At 41.5% G+C, this 20,664-nt stretch overlaps 2 protein-coding genes across 3 annotated transcripts in view; one reads left to right on the plus strand and one right to left on the minus strand.

Annotated features, from left to right (window-relative positions):
• Positions 1-10,003, minus strand: part of Rprd1b (regulation of nuclear pre-mRNA domain containing 1B) — a 48,730-nt gene extending 38,727 nt beyond the window's left edge. Inside the window, exons 1-2 of one of the 2 annotated variants that reach the window (XM_051187614.1) lie at positions 9,437-10,000; positions 2,824-2,953 (exon numbers count right to left, since the gene is read on the minus strand). In XM_051187614.1, coding sequence (XP_051043571.1) covers positions 2,824-2,953; positions 9,437-9,587 — 281 coding nt within the window. In that variant the 5' untranslated portion in view covers positions 9,588-10,000. Of the gene's footprint in view, positions 1-2,823; positions 2,954-9,436 lie in introns of both variants that reach the window. The other variant, XM_051187620.1, reaches the window with a different exon arrangement.
• Positions 10,004-20,664, plus strand: part of Tti1 (TELO2 interacting protein 1) — a 47,479-nt gene continuing 36,818 nt past the window's right edge. The window contains exon 1 of the mRNA XM_051187578.1: positions 10,004-10,112. The gene's annotated coding sequence lies outside the window, so the exon portion shown is untranslated. The remainder of the gene's footprint in view (positions 10,113-20,664) is intronic.

Raw genomic sequence — 20,664 nt, forward strand, 5'->3', positions numbered from 1 at the left:
TTCTACCTCTCTCTGATCTCATCTGGGGCTACATCTCACTTGGCTCACCATATCAAACATATCAAACATATCACCATATCAAACATATCAAACACTGGCTTTCATCCTGTTCCTCTTAAGATGCCATGATTACTTCCACCTTAGGTTCTCAAATTCATTTCCTTACCCACAATGCCTAGAGGATATCCTACCCTAGAGCTCTATTATACTTAACTGTGTCCATATCATTTCAAAGTGTCTTGTTCACTTCACTGTCCTTGTCTGCCTTCTTCCCTGGTATTCCCCAAGCTCTGGACCAGCACAAGGCATACAAAGAACACTCACACCTCCAAACTTTAAAGAAAACAGAATATTTGTAACCATAACATGTTCATAGTCTGGTTAATTAAACTGCTACTCAAATCAAATGTACCCTATGAAATGTAGTTGAAAGCTTTTGTCTCACCCGGTCCCACCCACTGGTCCCCGCAACCACTTATTATATAATCATTCTGAGGCTTAATATTAATTATAGTTGTTTGGTTGATGGCTCAGGCTTCTTACTTCTACATATAAATTAAACAATTTCTAATATTCTATATATTTTCCCATGAGGTTCGTGGCTTGTTACCGTACATCTTGCTTGTTCCTCAGCAGCTACATGTCTTCTCCCTAACTCTGCCTTCTTTCTCTCTGCATCTCTGTTTGGATTTCCCACCTAGCTATACTTTTCCTGGCCATTGATCAAAACAGCTTTATTCATCAACCAATAAAAGCAACACATATTCATAGCACACAGAAGGACATCCCATATCAATGAACATTCAGCTTTCTCTGAATTCAAAGATTTTTTTGCTTAGGAATAAAAGCATCATAAAAATATTGATAATCAATTTGAGGATTAATGGATCATCCACTTTTGTTCACCATTTGGCCACAGCAAAAGCACATCCTGCGCACATAGGAAATTACTTTTGGTTGATAACTTCCATTAGTATTAAAGTAGTTTTTGTACTTTCTGTCCTAATGATGGGGTGAAGGAGAGAAGCCAAGAAACATGGGCCAAACTGGACCTTAAGCACTGGAATGCAGACAGGAGCTAGGGAAAGTCAGGAAGACTATGCCCAGATATTTTTTCAATACCTCCTGTTTCCATTTTATTTATTTATTTATTTATTTATTTATTTATTTATTGATTGACAAGATCTCACTACATAGCCCAGGCTGGCCTCTTGAGTACTGGAATTACAGGAGTACATTGTCATAAACCTGGCATCTGTTTAGTTTAAGATGTATCCACATAACTAGACAAGGCTTTCTACTTGTCTTTTTCTAATTTAAGACAGTAAAAAATTTAAATAAAAATGTAGTTTACTACCCCTGAAGGGTAATTCCTTAAACCAGATCTTTTTCCCCAATTAGTCACTATTATCCTAATTCAATCAACAAATATTTACTAAATCCCTACTCAGCACCAGACCTCAGTGCTGCTAGGTCTTGGAAAGCCCTGTGAAAGGCTATGTGAATGCATTTCCTGAACTGAAGGCTGTGTGTGTACTAGGCATTACAAGGTATGCAGCTTTGGAGCTAGTAAAAGAAAGAGTTCTTCCCTATTGGGAGTGTAGTGCATGGAAACAATTAAGTAAAATGTGGACCAGATCTTACGGAACTTCTCATCCTATTAGGAATCACAATCACTAAGAGATAAGAAGTTTGATTGCATTTTAAATAGGTAGGAAACTTGGGCTCAAAAACTTAACTTACGCAGCCGAAGCCACTGAGACAGAGCAATAATACCTAAGGCACCTAACTAAGCCTTATCGAAACAACAAATCCCTGGCTCCAATCCTTGATAGCTGCGCCAGTGGTCTACTTTAAGCTTACCAGCTGTTTCAAGATTCTTCCATGCCCACGTGCAGCAAAGCCAGGACCACAGGTACAAGCAAAAATCTTTTCCAGCTTTAGAAAGCTAAATGTGGCTTTTATAATTTTGGACTCCTAATTTTATTCCTTTGAACATTTCAAATCCTTCAAGGAACACAGACTTAACTTCACACTTAATTAAGTCCTTTTACTCACACCTTCTTTGAACCCAGAACATTTTTTGTTTAAACCACTAGTCTCATTTTTATTCCTCCCCATTTCTGTTGGCAAAGATTTGTGTATTTTTTTGTGCATACTTACAAACATAACAATGTACGAAATAAACAAAAAGCACAATTTTCCTCCTGGGAATCTCACTTGAACCCACAACAAAAAGAGAACATGAGCACAAGTGACGTAAAGTTTTAACCAGTGTGAGCTTTCCACCCAGCTGCCTGAGTTCTCCACAGTCCAGCATTCTCTGCAATTCGAGTAGCAGACTCACTACAATCCGGTTCAAGCATCTACTTTTCCACACGTATAATGACTATTTTTGTAGTGACAGTAATGACTACTATTTTTAGCCAACTAGAAATCGAGAAGGGAATAAAGAAGTCTCAGTAACCAATTTCTGCTATTGAAGAGACATTACTAAAAGGCTCCTTCGTACTACTAGCTCTGGTTTTTGATCATAAGCTAATGAGACAACTCAGCCATGGAAAATATATCCAAGAAAGAAATTCAGCAGGTGAAATGGGGGAGGCGGGGGGAGATGTGTTTCTGGTACCAGAATGAATCTCTTTAGTGTTGCAAAATGTTTACATGTCTAGATGATAGTTAAGAGCCTAGAAAAAACATAAAGCCATAATTTGCCCATCACAACACTCTGTAAAGTACAAAGTTGTCAGTTTATAAAGGATATCACAAAAACAACAGAACAAAGAAGTGCAAAATTCAAAAGCCCCCACATGGAAAACATACCTGGCAACGTGAGAAAAAGCATCCACAAGGACAGATTCAAATTCTCTCGTGAACTCAGGTCCTTTCCTTTTACTGTTTTGGATGACATCATTTGCTAAGTACAGAAAAGTAAGCTTTCTATTTGATTTGGCTGGAAAAAAAAAGAAGAAAGGACAATTTAACTTACACCAAAATTCTAATTAGTGATTGTTAGGATATTCTTAAGAACATTACGGATGAGAAGACGGTTCAGCAGGTAAGGAAGGCACTTGTAACACAAACATGAGGACTGGAATTTGGATCCCTAGCACCCAAATAAAATGCCAGGTAGAGGTGGGTTCTCTGGGTCTGGCAGCTAGCTAGCCCAATTGCTGAACTCTGGGTTTAAGTGAGAGTTCCTAACCTGCTATATAAGGTTGATAGTGATTAAGGAGGACACATCAACCTCTGGCCTCCACACACATATGAACCTGCACATAAGGAAGTAAGCACACACACATGCACACGCACGCACACACGCACACACACACACACACACACACACACACACACGAACATAGGTGAGTGTTAGCCTCTCAGAGTAAAGTAAGTATCTGAATAAAACAATGGAATAAAATAAAGGACCCCTTCAAGTTTCTATCATGCACATCTAGGAATACAATTTTGGGGGAAGAATGAAACACATCAGCTTCATTTTTGTGTTACATTAACCTGGGTAACTAATTGGCAGCAGAAATGAAGATAATTCAAGGAAAATTCTTAAAAATAAGCTGTCAATCTTAATGCTAAACCAAGGTGTTCATTCACTGTACTTTGGGGGTGTCTGCTTCAAATACAATCTTCATTACCAAACATTCTAGAGTGAAACACTGAGTTAGGATTCAACTTTGAAAGAAAATCTTGCAACTGATGCTCTCAACTGAGAATCTTTCTTTGATATGTCAGTAACTATAGTCAGCCAATGATACTGACTCTATAGTCCAAAAGACTCTCTAGATATACCAATGAATGTTTGTCTCAAACACAAGCATGCAGAAATGCTGTATTATTGTTGAAAATTTACACACATCTCAAAACTGAATATGCAAAATCATGGCTCTCACAAAAGCCATAATTCTTCTCTGTTACACATACAAAATATACTATTTCCTCTTACTCTATATGGTATCGTATATTAAACCATAAAAGCTTCGCGCAATACACCTGAGTTACCACTGTTTGGGGAACATTTCTGAATTTTCTGGCTTCTATGCACTTAAGTTCTTAACTCTAAAGTTATATCACTACCATTTTTGGTCCCAGTTTTCTTTTAAAAGAAATAAGTATGAATATAATAAGATGTTTCAAAACACTAAGTTTTCTTCTGTGCTAAAGAGAAAACTCTAGCAATATTTAAACCAACTTTTACACAACAGTGTACCTAGTCCTTACTCCACTGCTCTCAAAGAACACTTTTGAAAAGCACAGCAGGTAGAAGATCTGACCTTTTAAAACTCAGCTACAAGCCTGGCAGTGGTGGCACACACCTTTAATCCCAGCACTCAGGAGGAAGAGGCAGGCAGATCTCTGCGAGTCTAAGACTAGGCTGGCCTACAAAATGAGTTCCAGAACAGCCAAGGCTACAAGGTGAAATCCTGTCTTAAAAAGGCAAAAATCAAACCAAACCAAACCAACAAACTCAGCTACAGAATAAGCCAAATTAAAAAGTTTTAAAAGCACATTACAGTTGTTCTGTTTGTTGAGACAGTCTCAATAAATATGCCTCGCTGCACACTAAAGTTTAAACTATACCCTAAAATGCTCACAGAATTAGACAGGGAGATAGTAAACTACACTAGTCATCTAGTAATAACCTAATTTAGATAATTACCCGAGGAGATTGTGGAAAATCTATAGCTGTTATAATGATTATTCAAAAGCAAAACAAACCCAGGCATACTGAGTAGTGCATACCTTCAATCCTGGGAAGACAAAGGCAAGAAAATCATGAGTTTGAAGCTAGCCTGATCTACCTACAACTAGCAAGTTCCTAGGCAGTCAGAACTACATACTGAGGCTGTTTAAAAAAAAAAAAAAAAAAAAAAAAGGTCAAGATAAAAGCATCAATAGTTGACACACACAATGTCTTGTTACAAACGTGGGATTATAACAAGACTGGAAAGATGGCTCAGCAGTTAAGAACGCTCCTATAGTTGTACATTCTTCTCCAGGGCCTGATAAGTGTAGTCCTCAACCCCACCAAAGAAACTTTTCTTTGCAATGGATGGAAACCATTACAGGAAACCACAACCAATCAAAACACAGTTGCAAAGTCCATTCTCATCTACAAAAAACAAAACTACCAACCCTGCACTTAAGGCTCAGATCAGCCTTACGAGTCTAAGTCTATACCCATAGCCTCACTGTGACTGCCTAAACTTAACTTATGAGCTGAACAAGGACAACAGCAGACATGCTAACATGGACAGAGGAGAGACCCTGAGGTCTCCACCCTACATAAAGAACTACCGGGAACTAAGGGATGCTGAGGAGAGAGGGAGAAAGTCTTTCTCAGTGAAGAGCATAGCTACTGGTTATCCAAAACCAAGTGGTCAGCCCTGAAACGTACATATGAGTACATTATACAGCCAGAGCTGGTGTTACTTAGAAATATATTTATGTGTGTATATATAAGCATGTAACAACAATTAAAAAAAAAAAAAAAAAGCCATGGTGGTGTGGTGGCACACACCTTTAAACCCAGCACTTAGGGGGCAGAGGCAGACAGATCTCTGTGAGTTCCAGGCCAGCCTGATCTACAAAGGGAATTCCAGGATAGCCAGAGCTGTATCACAGAGAAACCCTGTCTCAAAAAACAAAACAAACAAAACAAAGAGGCTATATATTTGCAAGAGAGCAAGGGGCATATGGGAAAGTTTGGAGGGAGGAAAGGGAAAGGGGAAATGATGTGATTATATTATAACCTCAAAAAAAAAAAAACCTAACTTTAAAAAATGATGCAATGAAAGTGCAATAAGTTAGACAGAATAAAAATCAAGAGTGAAAATAGAAAAGAAGAATATAATACTTGACTTAGACACACTAAAAGTCCTTGGTTCTTCTGATAAGCATCTGATTAGGTAACCCAAGACTCAGGGTATATGCTTTGGTCACTCAGTACAGCTTTTCCTTTTATGGCTTATAAAGAAATAATAACTAACTATTATTTTGATTTAAGTGGGGGGGATCACTGCTACAGCTGTGTATGACTTATGCCTTTGATCACAGCACCTGGGAGGCAGAGGAAGGCAGATCTCTGTGCGTTCCCAACCAGCTGGGGCTACATATTGAGACCCTATCTCACAAAAAGAGCAGACTCACTGCTCTTCCAGAGATGGTCCAAGTTTGATTCTCAGAACCCACATGGCAGCTCAAACTGCCTAAAACTAAAGTTCCAGGGCCTAAATCACATTGAGTACCCCAAAAAAGCAATACAAGTACCCTGTGTATAGCAGCGCTATGACAAAGCCAAACACACAGTACACACATCCCAGTACTCCAACTCTGGGTGGCAATAAATATGACACCTCCTATCAAAGCCCATTCAAAACCAGTAGAACTAGTTGCTGAGTAAAGCTTAAAGGATTGGCTAATCAAAACATTTTTGATGTGTAGAGAGAGGCTACAAAGTATTCTGGAAAAAAGGAACTATTTATTTACATTGTGGCCACAAACAAACAAACACCATAAAAAATCATCTTGGCCAGGGTGTGGTGGCTGGCGCGCGCGCACACACACACACACACACACACACACACACACACACACACACACACACACACACAAACACGCGCGCGCGCCTTTAATCCTAGCATTTGGGAGGCAAAAACAGGCAGGTCTCTGAGAATTTGAAGCCAGCCCAGTCAATATAGCATGTTCCAGGCCAACCAGGGCTATATAATGAGAAGGAAAAAAAAAAATTTTCTGTCTCAAAAAAATAAAACAATCGTCAAACAGCATTGTAATACCAAAATATTCCATAAGGAAGAGAAGTTCTGCTTACAATCTAAACGGACCAATTAGAAATTCCAAGAAAGTATAAAGAAAGTAACATATTAAAAACAAAAGCAATTCCTAAGTGAGAAGAAATCATTTTTGTACTGCTCATAAGTACTTTGATGACAACTCAAAGGCAGTGGCAATGTCTTAGATGGGGAAAACAACTTCTCCATAAGCACAAAAGGCCATTTTTAAAAACTCAGGGTGAGTTAGAATGCAAGGGGCTAGTCAGTTTCGACATCAGAGTACAAAGCCCTTTCTACTTTAGTGTGGGGACATTTTCAGCTCACAAGAGAAACTGGATAGGAGATGAACACAAATCTCAATGCTTGAGGAAGAACTCCAATTTTGCAAGACCCAATCTGGTAGCCATCACCATGGGTGGCCAGTCAACACTTGACTGAGCTACTAAAACCGGGGAACTGAATCTTCAATCATTTTATTTTGCAGTTCCTTTGTCGCCCCTTTAAATGGTCAAAAGCCAAAGTGCAGTACGTGGTTACCCTGTGGAAAACACACTACAATACTGAGGCTGCCTCAGATAGCTCAAATACAGAAACATTATCAGAGGCACAACTAAACTGCTAAACTAATTTTAACTAGGTAATAGATGCAATTCTAAGCACATTAGAAGGCTCCGATCAAAACAAACCTAGTGAAAAAGACATAAACCAAACATGAAGTAAAAGTAAATGGTGTGATGGATTGGGAAAGAATATTCAATCGAGGAAAGCTAGCACACTCAGACCACTTTCACTCATTAAGATCAATGAGGCACTAGGTACTTGAAAAAAAAAAAAAACCCAAGTCTTGGATATGGGTTCTCCCTGGGCCCACGTCCTCGCTACAGACCCCTGAACAAGCAATGGATCTTGCTGTATCTATAAAATAGGGATAGGAATGGCAGACTTCTTGCTACAGAAGACTCTATCAGATAAGATTAGAGATAAAGGAGCTTCAGAAATGAAAGTATTCTCTAAATTGCTATTTTTCAGGAATTCAAACAGGGTACAGTAAGTAATTGAGATGGCTTCACAAAAGAAGGCTGAGATGGGCTGACAATTTCAAGATAACCAAGAGATTCTACCATGCACAATTCAGCAGAGGTCATTGGCAGTTTGCTCATCTCCACAGATGTTGTAGATATATATAGTTTGATACTGCAGACTGGGAACCCCAGGCTCTACCTAACTGCCCCAAGAGAGCTGAAGAGCTATCTCAATAGAGCAAATTATAACTGGGAGGTTTTACAAGAGGCCTAGAGTCTAGTCTCCTGGATTTTGGTGCCTGCATAGCCTCTCCAGGTCAAACCCTTGAATACACCATTGTCCACTCCAGTTTCCTCATCTACAACAAAGGGTGCTACCTCGGAGTAGAGACACACATGGAGTTACTTTCCACTAAACTTCAATTCTTCAGCCTTCTGCTAAGGAGCCCAGCACAGTGTGCACTAACATTGTATGTGCTGTGCCCACTGCTCCACACCAGGTGCAGCAACCTGAATGCAGACACCAAGTCGAACACTGGGCAATCAACAGTCCTAACTCACTCCTACTGCAAGCCTGCACTGTGCCTACAGCACACTAAAAATGTTTCCTGGATTATCCTGGCTTCTTACCACAATCGGCTTTGTGGACCCTGGGGTTTCCCCATTTTCAAAATTCCTACTTCAAAAAGCCCAGAGAAATGAAAAAGAAAAACAACAAAAAGAACCACTGAGTATAGTGGCACATGCTGTTAATCCCAGCATTTGGGAGGCAGAAGCAGGTAGATCTCTGAGGCCAACCTGGTCTATGTAGGGAATTCCAGGCAATGCAAAATAAATAGTGAGGCCCTGTCCTAAAGCAAAAACAAAAGCAAACTACATACAGTGGCACATGATAAAGCCACCATCTCCATTTTCTACAGAAGGAAACTTTCAAATAGATGTCAGAAACAACTTGCTATTAAGTGTCCAACACAGGGCCTGGAAAGTAACAGGCAGAGAGCTCACTCAATGAACATCACATTCTGAGTCTGAATTTAGTGGCAAGTGCAGAAGGCTCCCCAATTTACAGGGCTGTTCTGAAGACTGTGGGCAGTGACTGACATGGAGTAGAAGCTTTGTAAGTACACTAACTTTGTGTCCGTTTTACAGGTAAGAATACACAGACACAGGGCTATGAAGAAACATGCCCAATTTACTAAGCTAGAAAGTGTTTGCACCAGGTCTCAGTGTAGAGTGTCCGACCAGAGGCCGATGGATCTTACTCCAAATGCCCCCAACAGGTTCTGGTGCATAATGCTCCCAGCTCCAAGCACAGCCAAAATTTAAAAAACAAAACAAACGAAAAACCTGTCGCCAAGTGTGTGTGTGTGTGTGTGTGTGTGTGTGTGGTGAGGGGCGGTGCTGAGGAGAAAAGCAGCTTAATTAACTCCAAGTCCGGACATTTGAGCCTTGGAACCTCAGATAAATGTCTTCTACCCTTACTGGGCCTCAGTTTCCCTCTCCAAGAAATGCAATAACATTGTCTCCAATCTCAGAGACCCGGGCCTGCAAAGCTAGAGGGGCCTGGGGAACACAGCCACGGGAGAGCCCAGGGGTGGGGGTGATCACCTTTGCGGAGCTCGCGGTGCCACACGGAGACGATAGGTCCTGCGTGCTTGCGGTGGTGGATGAGCCACAGGGACAGGGTCTGCACGCTCTGCTGAGAGTTGCTCAGCTCTGAAAGCTTCTTTTCCAGCGCTGACTCTGAGAAGGAGGACATGGTGGCGACGGTGAGGAGCGGCCTGGGCCACCCGGTGAGACGGGGAGATCGACCGCACTCGGCCCAGGCCTCCCCTGACAGGCTGCGTGGCTCTCCGCCGACTGACAGACAGCTAGGGGTATCAGGCTGGGGGAGGGGACAGGTCTCCGCAGTAACAGCCACCCGCGCCGCCGCCACAAGATGGCCACCCGACCTCTCACCCCGCCGCCACGGGGTCAAAGGGCAAGGGCCACAGCCGGGCGCCGAGAGGCTTTGGAGCCGGAGGAAAACGATCCTTGGGAGGCAGCAGTTTCCTTGGGCCTCGCTCAGGGCACTTCGAAAGGCGCAGGCCGTGGAAACAATTCCAGGTCCTCGGTCACCGAAAGGCGCTTTAACCGCTCGCGCCCGCGCGCCGGCGCAGTAAGCCTCACGGAACCCTTTCTCCCGCTCCGCAGAACCTTTCTGGCGCGGCGCGGCGCTCTACTTATTCGTCACTTCCGTCTAGGCGCAGGAGGCGGGAGAGTGAGGGAAAGACTGGAAGACGAGGTAAGAGTGGCGGGAGCGAGAGGGAGTTCAGCAGTTTAGAAGCATCCAGAAGCGAGTGGATTCTGAGGGGACATTGAGGCAGAAAGCGCGGGGCCTGGGTGTGGGAAGGGCCGCGTCGCTCAGGTGGCTGGCCCAGGCCACAATGCCCCTCCGCGCCTGGTGCGCGCACACACACCCCTCCCCCCTGGTCCCCCCCCCCCCCCCGCGCTCCTCTGGTTCCTTCAAGACACGTACCCTTTGCAGATCTCCACACCTTCCCTCTTGTTCTGTCTTCGGAAGTGATGTCCCTTTCCTCACCTGAGACTCCGGCTCAATTGCTTGCTTAAATCATGGAATTACATCCTCTGTTGTATCGAAAATGGCTCCAAGGGTTAGAGGTTTTGCTGTTCCAGAATGAGGACCTGAGTTCCCATCCCAGTACTCATTTAAAAGCCCACGTTGGTGGGCCAGGTCTGTTAACTCCATTGCTATGGGGCTGAGGCAGGAAGATCCCAAGAGTTTTCTAGTTGCCAGCTTAACTCCAGGTTCAATGAAAGACCCAGTCTCAAAGGAATAAGATGGAGAGCGATTGAGCCAGGACATCTGACATCTTCCTCTGGCCTCAGTACCTACAACTTCCCTAATGCTTGTTAGTTTTTTTATTTGTGGGGCCAGCCTAGCCCGGAAGACATTCCTATAGTCAATGCCTGGTTTTCTTAATTGCTTTGTTCCTGGTATACATGCTTTGACCCCTCACCTGGACTACATCACGATCATAGCTAGCACAGTGAGAAATTGCTGTGTTAGACACTTTTCAAAGACTCATGGCTTAACAAACGAGGAAAGAAAAGGTTAGAGAAGTATAGTGAGCACGTAAGTTCCAAAACCACATAGCTAAGATCTGAGTGAAGAAAGTGTATCTTAGGGTGTCCCAGCATATGGGATCAAAGCTGAGTTCACAGCTGATTGAATGAATTAACAAAAGTCAACACCTACTTTTGAACTAGCTGTGGTGGTGCACCTTTAATCCCAGCACTTGGGAGGCAAAGGCTGGTGGATCTCTGGGAGTTCGATGCCAGCCTAGACTATATCGTGAACTCTAGTCCAGCTAGAACTACAGTAAGACCCTGCCTTTAAAAAAAAAAAAAAAAAAAAAAAAAAAAAAGGCTAGGGCTTTTGAGATTTCATCTAAACAATGGCTGAGTATTTATGAACAGTCATGTACTAAGTACCCTTGTACTGAATCTTATGTATCCATCACATTACTACTTCTAAATCTCAATCCTTAACAACAGTGCTCTGGAGTGGGGATTGTCATCACCATTTGATAATGAGAACAAATAAAACTATCAGAAGTTGCTCAGGCATAGCAAGAAAATGGCAAAACTAGGATTCAATCGAGGTCGCCTGATCCCAAGTTCTCCACCTTAGCCAAAGGTTCTTTCATTCAATAAATCATTTTTGAGCACCTGTGTCTGAAGCACTGTTTCTAGGCAAACATGAAACATCCCTATCCTTGGGAGCTTACCTTCTGCTAGAGAAGGTAGAAAACAGATATGAAAATATAAAATGAATCAAAAATGATGAGGGCTTTGCGTAAAAATCCAGGAAGCCAAGGGGAGTAGAGAATACATGGGGGTTGGGAAATATATAAGTTGGTCACATAGGAATGTATTATATGTGCCCTTCAGAGAGGATAAAGTAAATATTTGGTCAGCTTGCAAAGAATTAGACTTAAGCCGTCTTTCCAGGTATCAAGAAAGCCAACTTCAAACCTTTGCAATTTTGAGGAGTAGAAAAGATGCTGTAACCAGAGTGGTAGAAATCAGAAGGGTAGCTAGACATGAACCCAGAAGAGTATGGAAGAACCATGTCACATGGGCACATGAAGGCACAAGTAAGGATTTAACGATTCTCTGAATGGACAGTAGCAATTGAAGGCAGAGCATTTTATTCCACTGTATTTTCTTGCACTCTATTGTTACATTTGCATAACCCAGGTGAAAGGATTAAAAGGATGACTCAGACCAGGGTTGTACCATTGGAGGAAGTAGGAAAAGGATGGAATATGAAGATATTTTACAGGAAGAGATAACAGGATCTGCTGGCAGGCTGTGTTTGGGCATGAAAGAAGACAAGGATTGAGGTGGCCCCAATACTGAAAAGCAACTAGAGGGATGGAATTTCTGTTTACTGAGTTAAAAGGGGGGAGGGGAGATAGATAGGGAGAGAGAGAGAGAGAAGCAATTGGAGGGGGGCTGAAAAGGACAGGGTGAACATGTTTGAAAATACTTATCTGGGAACCAATCACTGGTCAGTGTCTGGGGAACAGGTTCCAGGATACTTGCACCACCACACAGGTGCCACATATCTCTTAATTCATGTATAGTACAATGTAAATGATTTGTTAGAGTTGTTACATGGGGCTGGGAGGTGGCAGTGCATTCAGGCAGAGCTCTATGAGTTTAATAAAAGCCTGATCTACAGAGTGAGTTCCAGGACAGCCAGGGCTACACAGAGAAACTCTGTCTCAAATAACAACAAAGTTGTTACACAGGTTTTTAAAGAATAAATAACACTAAGAAGCAGAGTACATATTCAGTACAATTGCAGGCTTTTTTTTTCTTTTTAACCAAATATTTTTGGTCTGTGCTTGGTTGAATTGGTGGTTTAGAGCTCACAGGTACAGAGGGCTACCTGTCTGTAGATACATAGGCAATTGAACTTATCAGCCTGGAGTTCAAGAGCAAGTTCTGGGCTACAGATAAAAATGTAAGAGTCCTAAGGGAGAAGGTGCAGAAAGAGGCTGAGGCTTAGGACAGGTTACCCTTGAGAGGTCCGGAAGATGTAGGTGATGCGATTATGCAACTTAGCTTCTTTACTCTACATTCTAGGGGTTGATGACCAAGTCCTGAGCCAGCCTTGAATCTTCAGAACAACTTCGCTTTGATGTAACCTATAGCTTTTTATGTACTGCTAAAGTGGGTATCCTGTTATTTAGTTTAGAGTTTGTGTATGCAGACATGAAGGAAATTACTCTTTAGGTTTTTGTTGTTGCTGCTTACGTTAATTAATTTTGTGTGTGTGCGTTCACACATGCATGCCTAGCACTCTGTGGCTGTTGGGACAGTTTGCAGGAGTTGGTTCTCTCCTTCCACCATGTGGGGCCTGGGATGGAATTCAGGTTGTCAGGCTTGGTATAAGCACCTCTACCCACTGAGCCATTTCTTCAGTAACCCTACCCCCTTAAACACCTTAAAATGTTTTTGTAAATGTTTATTTATTTTGTGTGTTTATGCGTATGTAGTGTATTGTGTGTGTGCCCACGTGCATGCCCATGTTGAGATCAGAAAACAGCTTTTCAGAGTAAGGTCACTCCTACCACGTGGGGCTGGAAAACTCACATTGTCAGGCTTGATGGAAGTGCTTTTGCCTGCTGAGCCTTCTTACTGTCTAGATCCCTAGATTCACAGAGATCCTCCTGCCTCTGCCTCCCAAGTACTGGAATTAAAGCCTGGCCCTGGCCTTGGTCTTTAGTTGTATGCCAGCATCCTACTGACTTCAGAAAATGGGAAGTGTTTCTTCCATTTCTCTTTCTATATTGTGCAAAATCAGAGTTTATTCATCTCTAAATGTTGGTTAAAATTTGGTAGTGAATTCTTTTTCTCTTTTTTGGTGAAGTTTTTAGTGACAAACTTGTTTTCCACAAAAGTTGCAAAACTTCTTCGGCAGTCTTTCCTAATATGTAACTGCAGTGATTAGATTTAAACCACTTGGTCTGTGCTGTGGTTGGGATTTGGCTGGAGGGTCCTCTAGTGCATTGGGTATTGAAACTTAATGTTCATTGTGGAGCGATAAAAGAGTGGGCACTTTGGCACTTAGAGGTATGGCCTTTGGGGAACAGCTGCAATTATTAACAATTAAGGATGTTAAAGTGGAGCTCCCTTGATTGAATGCTTTATATGATAAGGAGAATACCAGAATCTTGCACGCACATATGCGCTCCCTGTCTTTTGTCAAGACCATCACCTAGCACAGTCCTTAGACCTTGTACCTCTATAGCTATGAGCCAGAATAAGGTAGTCAGCCTCTCTCTCTCTCTCTCTCTCTCTCTCTCTCCCTCCCTGTGTGTGTGTTATAGTTGTATAATCTTATTAGAAACTGAAATGTGCATCTGTTGAACAACATGAATGGTTAATCGTAACTGCAGACCTGCTATATTCTAATATGGATCATTTATAAATGCAGTTTTTAATCTTTGTGTATGGTGTATGTGTATGGCTGTTACGTGTGTATGAATTTTAGTGTAGTGTGCCACAGCATGCATATGGAAATCAGAGGACAATCTCAGATGACAGCCTTTGTCTTCCACCTTGAGATAGGAGTCTCTTGTGGTTTGCAGCAGGGTCTCTTAGTTGTTTGCTGCTGTATTGACCAGGCTAGCTGGCCTGAGAGTTCCAGGGAGTCTCCTGTCTACCTCCAATCTCGACGTAGAAGCATTGTAATTACATACAGATGCTGCTATTGTTCCCAGCTTTACATGGTGCTGGGGATTTAAACTTGGGTTCTTGTGCATGCACACTAAGTGCTTTTCCCACTAAGCCACCACCTCTGTTCTTAATGCACTTTCATTTGGAAAGCTTCTGCCCATTTTTGTCTATACAATTTCACAACTTTACTGAGGGGAATTTATGTGCATAAGTCTGAAAAGAGTACAAATTTATGGTGTGGTGAATGCTTTCTGAGTTACTATCAAAAACTGCCATGACTGAACCTTTACATTGTTCCTTTTAAAAAAAGATTTATTGTATTTTTTATTTCTGTGTATTTGGTGAGAGGGTAATATACACATATGAGTGAAGGTGTCTGCAGAAGCCAGAAAGAAATGTTGGATTCCCTGGAGCTGGAGTTAGAGGTGTTTGTGAGCTATCGGATGTGGGTCCTGGGAGCAGAACCCAGGTCCTCTGCAAGAAAAGCAAGAGTGCTCTTAACTGCTGAACTATCTCTCCAATCTTCATTGTCTTCTTAGTTAAAATGTTTTTGTTTGTTTGTTTTTCCAGACAGGTTTTCTCTGTATTGTTTTCAAGCCTGTTCTGGAACTCAGTCTGTAGACCAGGCTGGCCTCAAACTTACAGAGATCCACCTGCCTCCCTAGCGCTGGGATTAAAGGTGTGTGCCACCAACGCCTGGCTTTACTGAAAAATGTTTTTATGCCTGCCTTCCTTCACCCCAAACTATAAGACATTTTAATGAGTTGAGATAAAAGAGGCTGTACTCCCTAAAAAAGAGAATTCTGTTAGCCTGAGCTTTTCCCAAAACCAAAACTATCATCTTAATAAGGGTTAGGCTGGGACCTTGTACAGATAGATAATAATTCTTTGAAGGGGCATTTCTTCAGATTGAGGCTTACGTGGGCCTTGAGTGCTCCAGCTGCATTGCTGTCTTGCCAAATTATATCCTGGCTTACCTGGACTTATACTCATGCATTCTTCTGTGAAAGCGGTTACTATGAATGTTCCAATGAGATGTCTTCCTTCTATAGTATTATGGTATGTAAGCATGAGTTTTCTGATCTGGCAGGTCTATGGCCCTTGAGCCCCAAATGAACACACGGATGCTATATTAGTTATAATATTGTTGGCTGATGACCAGGGCTTCTTATTGGCTAGCTCTGTCTTAATTATTAACCCATAACTACTAACCTATGTATTTCTACCTGGTCTTCTCTTATTGGAGAATGCCTCACTCACATCCTTTCTTTCTGGGCATCAGTTCAAGACTGTTCTCTGCCTACACTTGCCAGAATCCTCCACATCTCCTAGACCCATCTATCTTGCTGTCCTATTGGCCACAGTGTTTTATTTATCAACCAATAAGAGAAACATATTTACAAAATGACATCTCCCATCAATGTTATTTCTTCAAATAATTACTAAAACAGACAGGATCTAATTTTTTATAATACTCCCAGGGGGTAGGAATTTATCATAGTAACTGTAATAGAATCTTGGCCTCCAAGGGAAGAAACCTAAGAGAAAAAAGGGACAGGAGAGGGAGAGAGAACTAGGAGTGGTTATTATATGAAAATATATATATTCAAAACTCCAACGGGCACAGGAATAATGGTAAATATATCCTTATGGGGTACCTATGGATAAGGTAAATGCATTCCAGCACTGCGCTCATCTTTATCTGACTTCAGGGATGTGTTAGACATTTCATCGTCCATAACTTTCAGCAAAATTCTTTGTCAATATGAAAGTCATGCAGAGGTGCCCTGTATTTGTCCACACTGGAAAGTTCACAAGAGAGCATAAGATATGGAGGTTAAAGGATAGAAACACCCCCAGTGATAGTTGGATTCATTTGTTCCTAAGCATAGGCAGCACAGGACCCACAGTGAGCAAACCTGTGTAGGTTACAGTGGTGGCTCCAGAAGGTCTTTCTATAGACAGCATTGGTGAAAGTCAGCCTTCAGTGGTAAGGAGTGGGTGATCTTGAAACAGCACAATCACTCCAAAGTCACACCCCACCATAGATGACAACCTCATTGGAACTGCAGCTGGGAGTTCTCTGCCTTCTGAGATTTAGTTGTAGTCACAAAACTCAGACAAATACTGTCTGAATTGTCCGATTAATTCAGAAAGTTATTTATAGTGTTCTTGTGTTATTCTTATGGTTTCTGCAAAACCCGCCCTGCTATTTGATTTTATCATTGTTAACGTGACAGTCCTCTCTCCTTTTCTCACTGTCTTCCCTTTTGGTCTTGCTAGAAGTTTGTTTTGATGATCTTTTCAAAGAACCAGTCTTTGTTGATTTTCTTCTCATTAGTTTTTGTTTTGGATCTTTATGATTTTCTTCCTTCTGCTTGTTGTAAGGTTAGTTTACCTTCCCCCCACCCTCGGTCCTCGGGAAATGAGAGTTTGGAACCTTTTTTATAATATATAACAGTATTGTAATTTTACCTCTGGGGTAGGAATATATAGTTCAGTAGAGAGTACTTGCCCAGCATGTGTGAAGCCCTGAGTTCAATTCCCACAAAAATAAATTAAATAAATAAAAATTTACTTCTTAATGATTATAAGTGTTATTTTCATTAACTGGGTTCTCTCTCTTTCTGTCTCTGTCTCTCATTTAGTTTTTTCCCCTCCACAGTACTGGAAATTGGACCTTTGTGCATGCTAGTCTAGTGCTCTCCCGCTAAGCTACAACTGTGTGGCCTGGCTGGTCTGGAACTCACAGAGATCTGTCTCTTCAGGACAGACTAAAAATGTGCACCATCACTCCCAGGTGCTTCAGCCTCTTAGATGTGGGGTTACAAGTATGGTGCCACCCAGAAAAGAAAAAAAGATACTATATTTTTGTTTTGTGCATTTCTTTGGTTTTATTTGTTTATCTTAAAGTGTCTTCTTTGTTCCATGTTTACTTGTCACATTTGTGAGGATTTTCCTAATACCCCTCTTAGTGATTCCATTAAGGTTGGAGAACATTCTCTGTATGATTTCAGTTCTTTTAAATTTGTTGAGGTTGGAGCCTGGGCAGATGGCTCTGAGGCTAAGAGGATGTACTGGTCTTGCAGAGGACCAGAGTTTAGTTCCCAGTATTGAACTCCATAAATTCCTCATCCACCAAATGAGGAGCCCAAGCTTCAGAAAAATGAAGTGAGGTCCATACAAAGAACAGGTATCAGACAAAGGACTTGTCTCAAACACCCATTCAACTTCTATACAAATGAATGTTTTACCTGCATGTATGTGTATGTATCACGTGTGCCTGGTGCCCACCAAGATCAGAAGAAGGTGTTAAATCCCTCGGTAGTGGAATTGCAGATGGTTCTCAATTGCCATATGGATGCATGGAACTGAACCTAGGTCTTGTGCAAGTACTTTTAACTGCTAAACATTCTCTCTAGCCCCATGACCTATCTTAGTATTGTTCTGTGGGCCCTTGAAAAGAATGTATATTACGCTGTTGTAGGGTAGAGTGTTATATGCATAGCATAGATCTTGTGGGTGATGGTGGTGTGACTTCTTCAGTCTCTGTTGATTTTTCTACCTGGCTATTGATTGTTGGCTGGGGAGTGGAGATATCTCCACCTGTGCTTATGAATGTGTATACTTAATAGCGTTTTTATTTTTCATACATTTGTCAGCTGTTGTTTTGTGTGTGTGATTTGGAAGTGCTATTTCTTAGTAGATTTACTCCTTAACTATTATATGATGTTCCTCTCTGTTTCAGGTAACCTTGATCTGAAGTCTGTATCTAGTGTAACTCTCACTGCTTTAATTAACATTTGCATGGTAATATCTTCTCTGTCCTTTGGCTCTCATTCTAGCTGATTGTTACATTAAGTGAATTTCTTATAAACAATCTTGTAATTACATCATGGTTTTAAATCCATTTTGGCAATCTCTGTGTTTACATTTAACATAATTATTGATATGGTAGAGCTCAAGCCTGCCTTTTGGTTCTGTTTTTGTTTCTGTTATCTTTTTTCAGCCTTCCCACAGGTTGCTTGAATAACTCTTAGAATTCCATTTGATTTACTTTTGATGTTTTTATATCTGTGTATATATCCTTTTCAATGATTATTGTACCTTATAAGTTGGTAATTATCAGTTCTAGTTAGGAGGAAGGCCAACCAAGAAGCAACAGAACTTTAGTGTGCTGAGAGTTTGATACCTATCTTATTTTGTTCATTTATTGTGTGAGGGGACCACAGGCAAAGCTTCAGCTCTAAATGAGTATGTCCTTTAGTGGGGAGATAGACAAGCTATCATGTGAACTCAAGACAGCATTTCTCCAAACACCCTGAATATGACTGTTGGAATGTTGAACCTCTTTCATTGCAAAACTCCTGTTTTTCAGAAGGAGAGCCTGCGTAGACTACATGTTGCAGGGTTCCTACTCTTGGCTGACCTTGTGAACTATTAAAGCCATGAATTCCTGTGCATTTTGCCACCCCCCCCCAATTGATTTCAATTCATTAAATCTGGTATGGAGCCCAGGAAGCTGAACTTAACACTGTCCCTTAAGTCTAATGGACAGCCAGACTAGGAAGCCCTGGTATAGTATAAAGAATATACCAGCCTTTGGAGTCCATCTTCTGATACCTTTTCCCTGTATGGGCCTCACTTCATCTTTCCAAAATTTAGGCTCTTGAGTTTGTGGGTAATGAATTTATGGACATAAAGTATCTAGCATGGCCAGGTACAATGGTGTATGCCTTTAACCCCAGGACTTGGGAGGCAAAGGCAAGTGGATTTCTGTGAGTTTGAAGCCAGTCTGGTCTACATAGTGAGTTCTAGGCCAACCATGACTAAATAATGAGACCCAACAGAAAAGCAAACAAACCTAGCATGGGAGCTAGGGACATGGCTAAGGAGGTTAAATGCCTGCTACAAAAACATAAGGACTTGGGTTCCAATCCCCATCACCCACCTAAAAACCCAAGAATGATGATGTGTACCTATGATCCTAGCACTGGGAGTATTTTATTTTTCTTCCCAGCACTTAGCACCACCTGTCAAACCAGATTACCTACCTACCTTGGACTCTGGCCATTAGCAGAGTAAAATAACCACTTGGTGCCAAGAGTAAGAAACAAGCTAAGCAAAACCAAACTTCTTTCTTTGCTTTTTTTTTTTTTTTTTTTTTTAAAGATTTATTTATTATGTATACAATGCTTGCCTGCAGGCCAGAAGAGGGCACTAGATCTTATTATAGATGGTTTTAAGCCACCACGTGGTTGCTGGGAATTGAACTCAGGATCTCTGGAAGAGCAGTCAGCACTCTTAACCTCTGAGCCATCATCCTCCAGCCCACCAAACTTTTTAAAGCTTATACTTGGGGGGGGGGGAGGGAGGTGGGAGGAGTCTGTTGGATAGAGACAGATGAATTCCTCAAAGTCATTGGCCAACCAGTCTAGCAGAGTCGATGAGCTTCAGATACAGTGACAGGCCCTATTTCAAAAATAAAAGTGAGTGAAGTTAAGGAAAAGCATCTGCTATTGACTTCTGGCCTCCTTCCACATGCATGAATTCTTGTACACAAACATGTACACATCCACACTTCAAGTCCAACACACAAATGCCCACTATAGTGCCTAACATAGGGTGGTTTGGGGTTGTTTTGTTTTTTGTTTGTTTGTTTGTTTTTAAGATTATTTCTTTTCATTTTATTCATATGAGTGTTTGCCTGTATGTATGTCTATGTATTACATGCATGCCTGGTGCCTGTGAAGGTCAGAAGAGGGCAGCAGATTCCCTGGAACTAAAGTCACACATGTGAGCCACCATGTAGAATCACACTAGATCCTCAAGAGCAGCAAGCACTCTTGAACAATGAGGACTTAGTCCAGCCTCATAGGATGACAATTTTCTAAACCAAAAAAAAAAAAAGCACTACTTCAGGAATTAAGGAATTATATAGGAACTTCTTGTGTTTGAACTCCTATCTCTGTGGTTCAAACCTAGTCTTTCTAGCAGCAATCATTAGAGACTAGAAGTTTTGCAGACCATATTATTCATCAAATTTGTTTGTTTGTTTACTTATTTTGAAGTAGGCTAAAACT

The sequence above is a fragment of the Phodopus roborovskii genome, unplaced genomic scaffold (assembly GCF_943737965.1).
Source record: "Phodopus roborovskii unplaced genomic scaffold, PHOROB, whole genome shotgun sequence".
In the NCBI taxonomy this organism is placed as follows: Eukaryota; Metazoa; Chordata; class Mammalia; order Rodentia; family Cricetidae; genus Phodopus; species Phodopus roborovskii.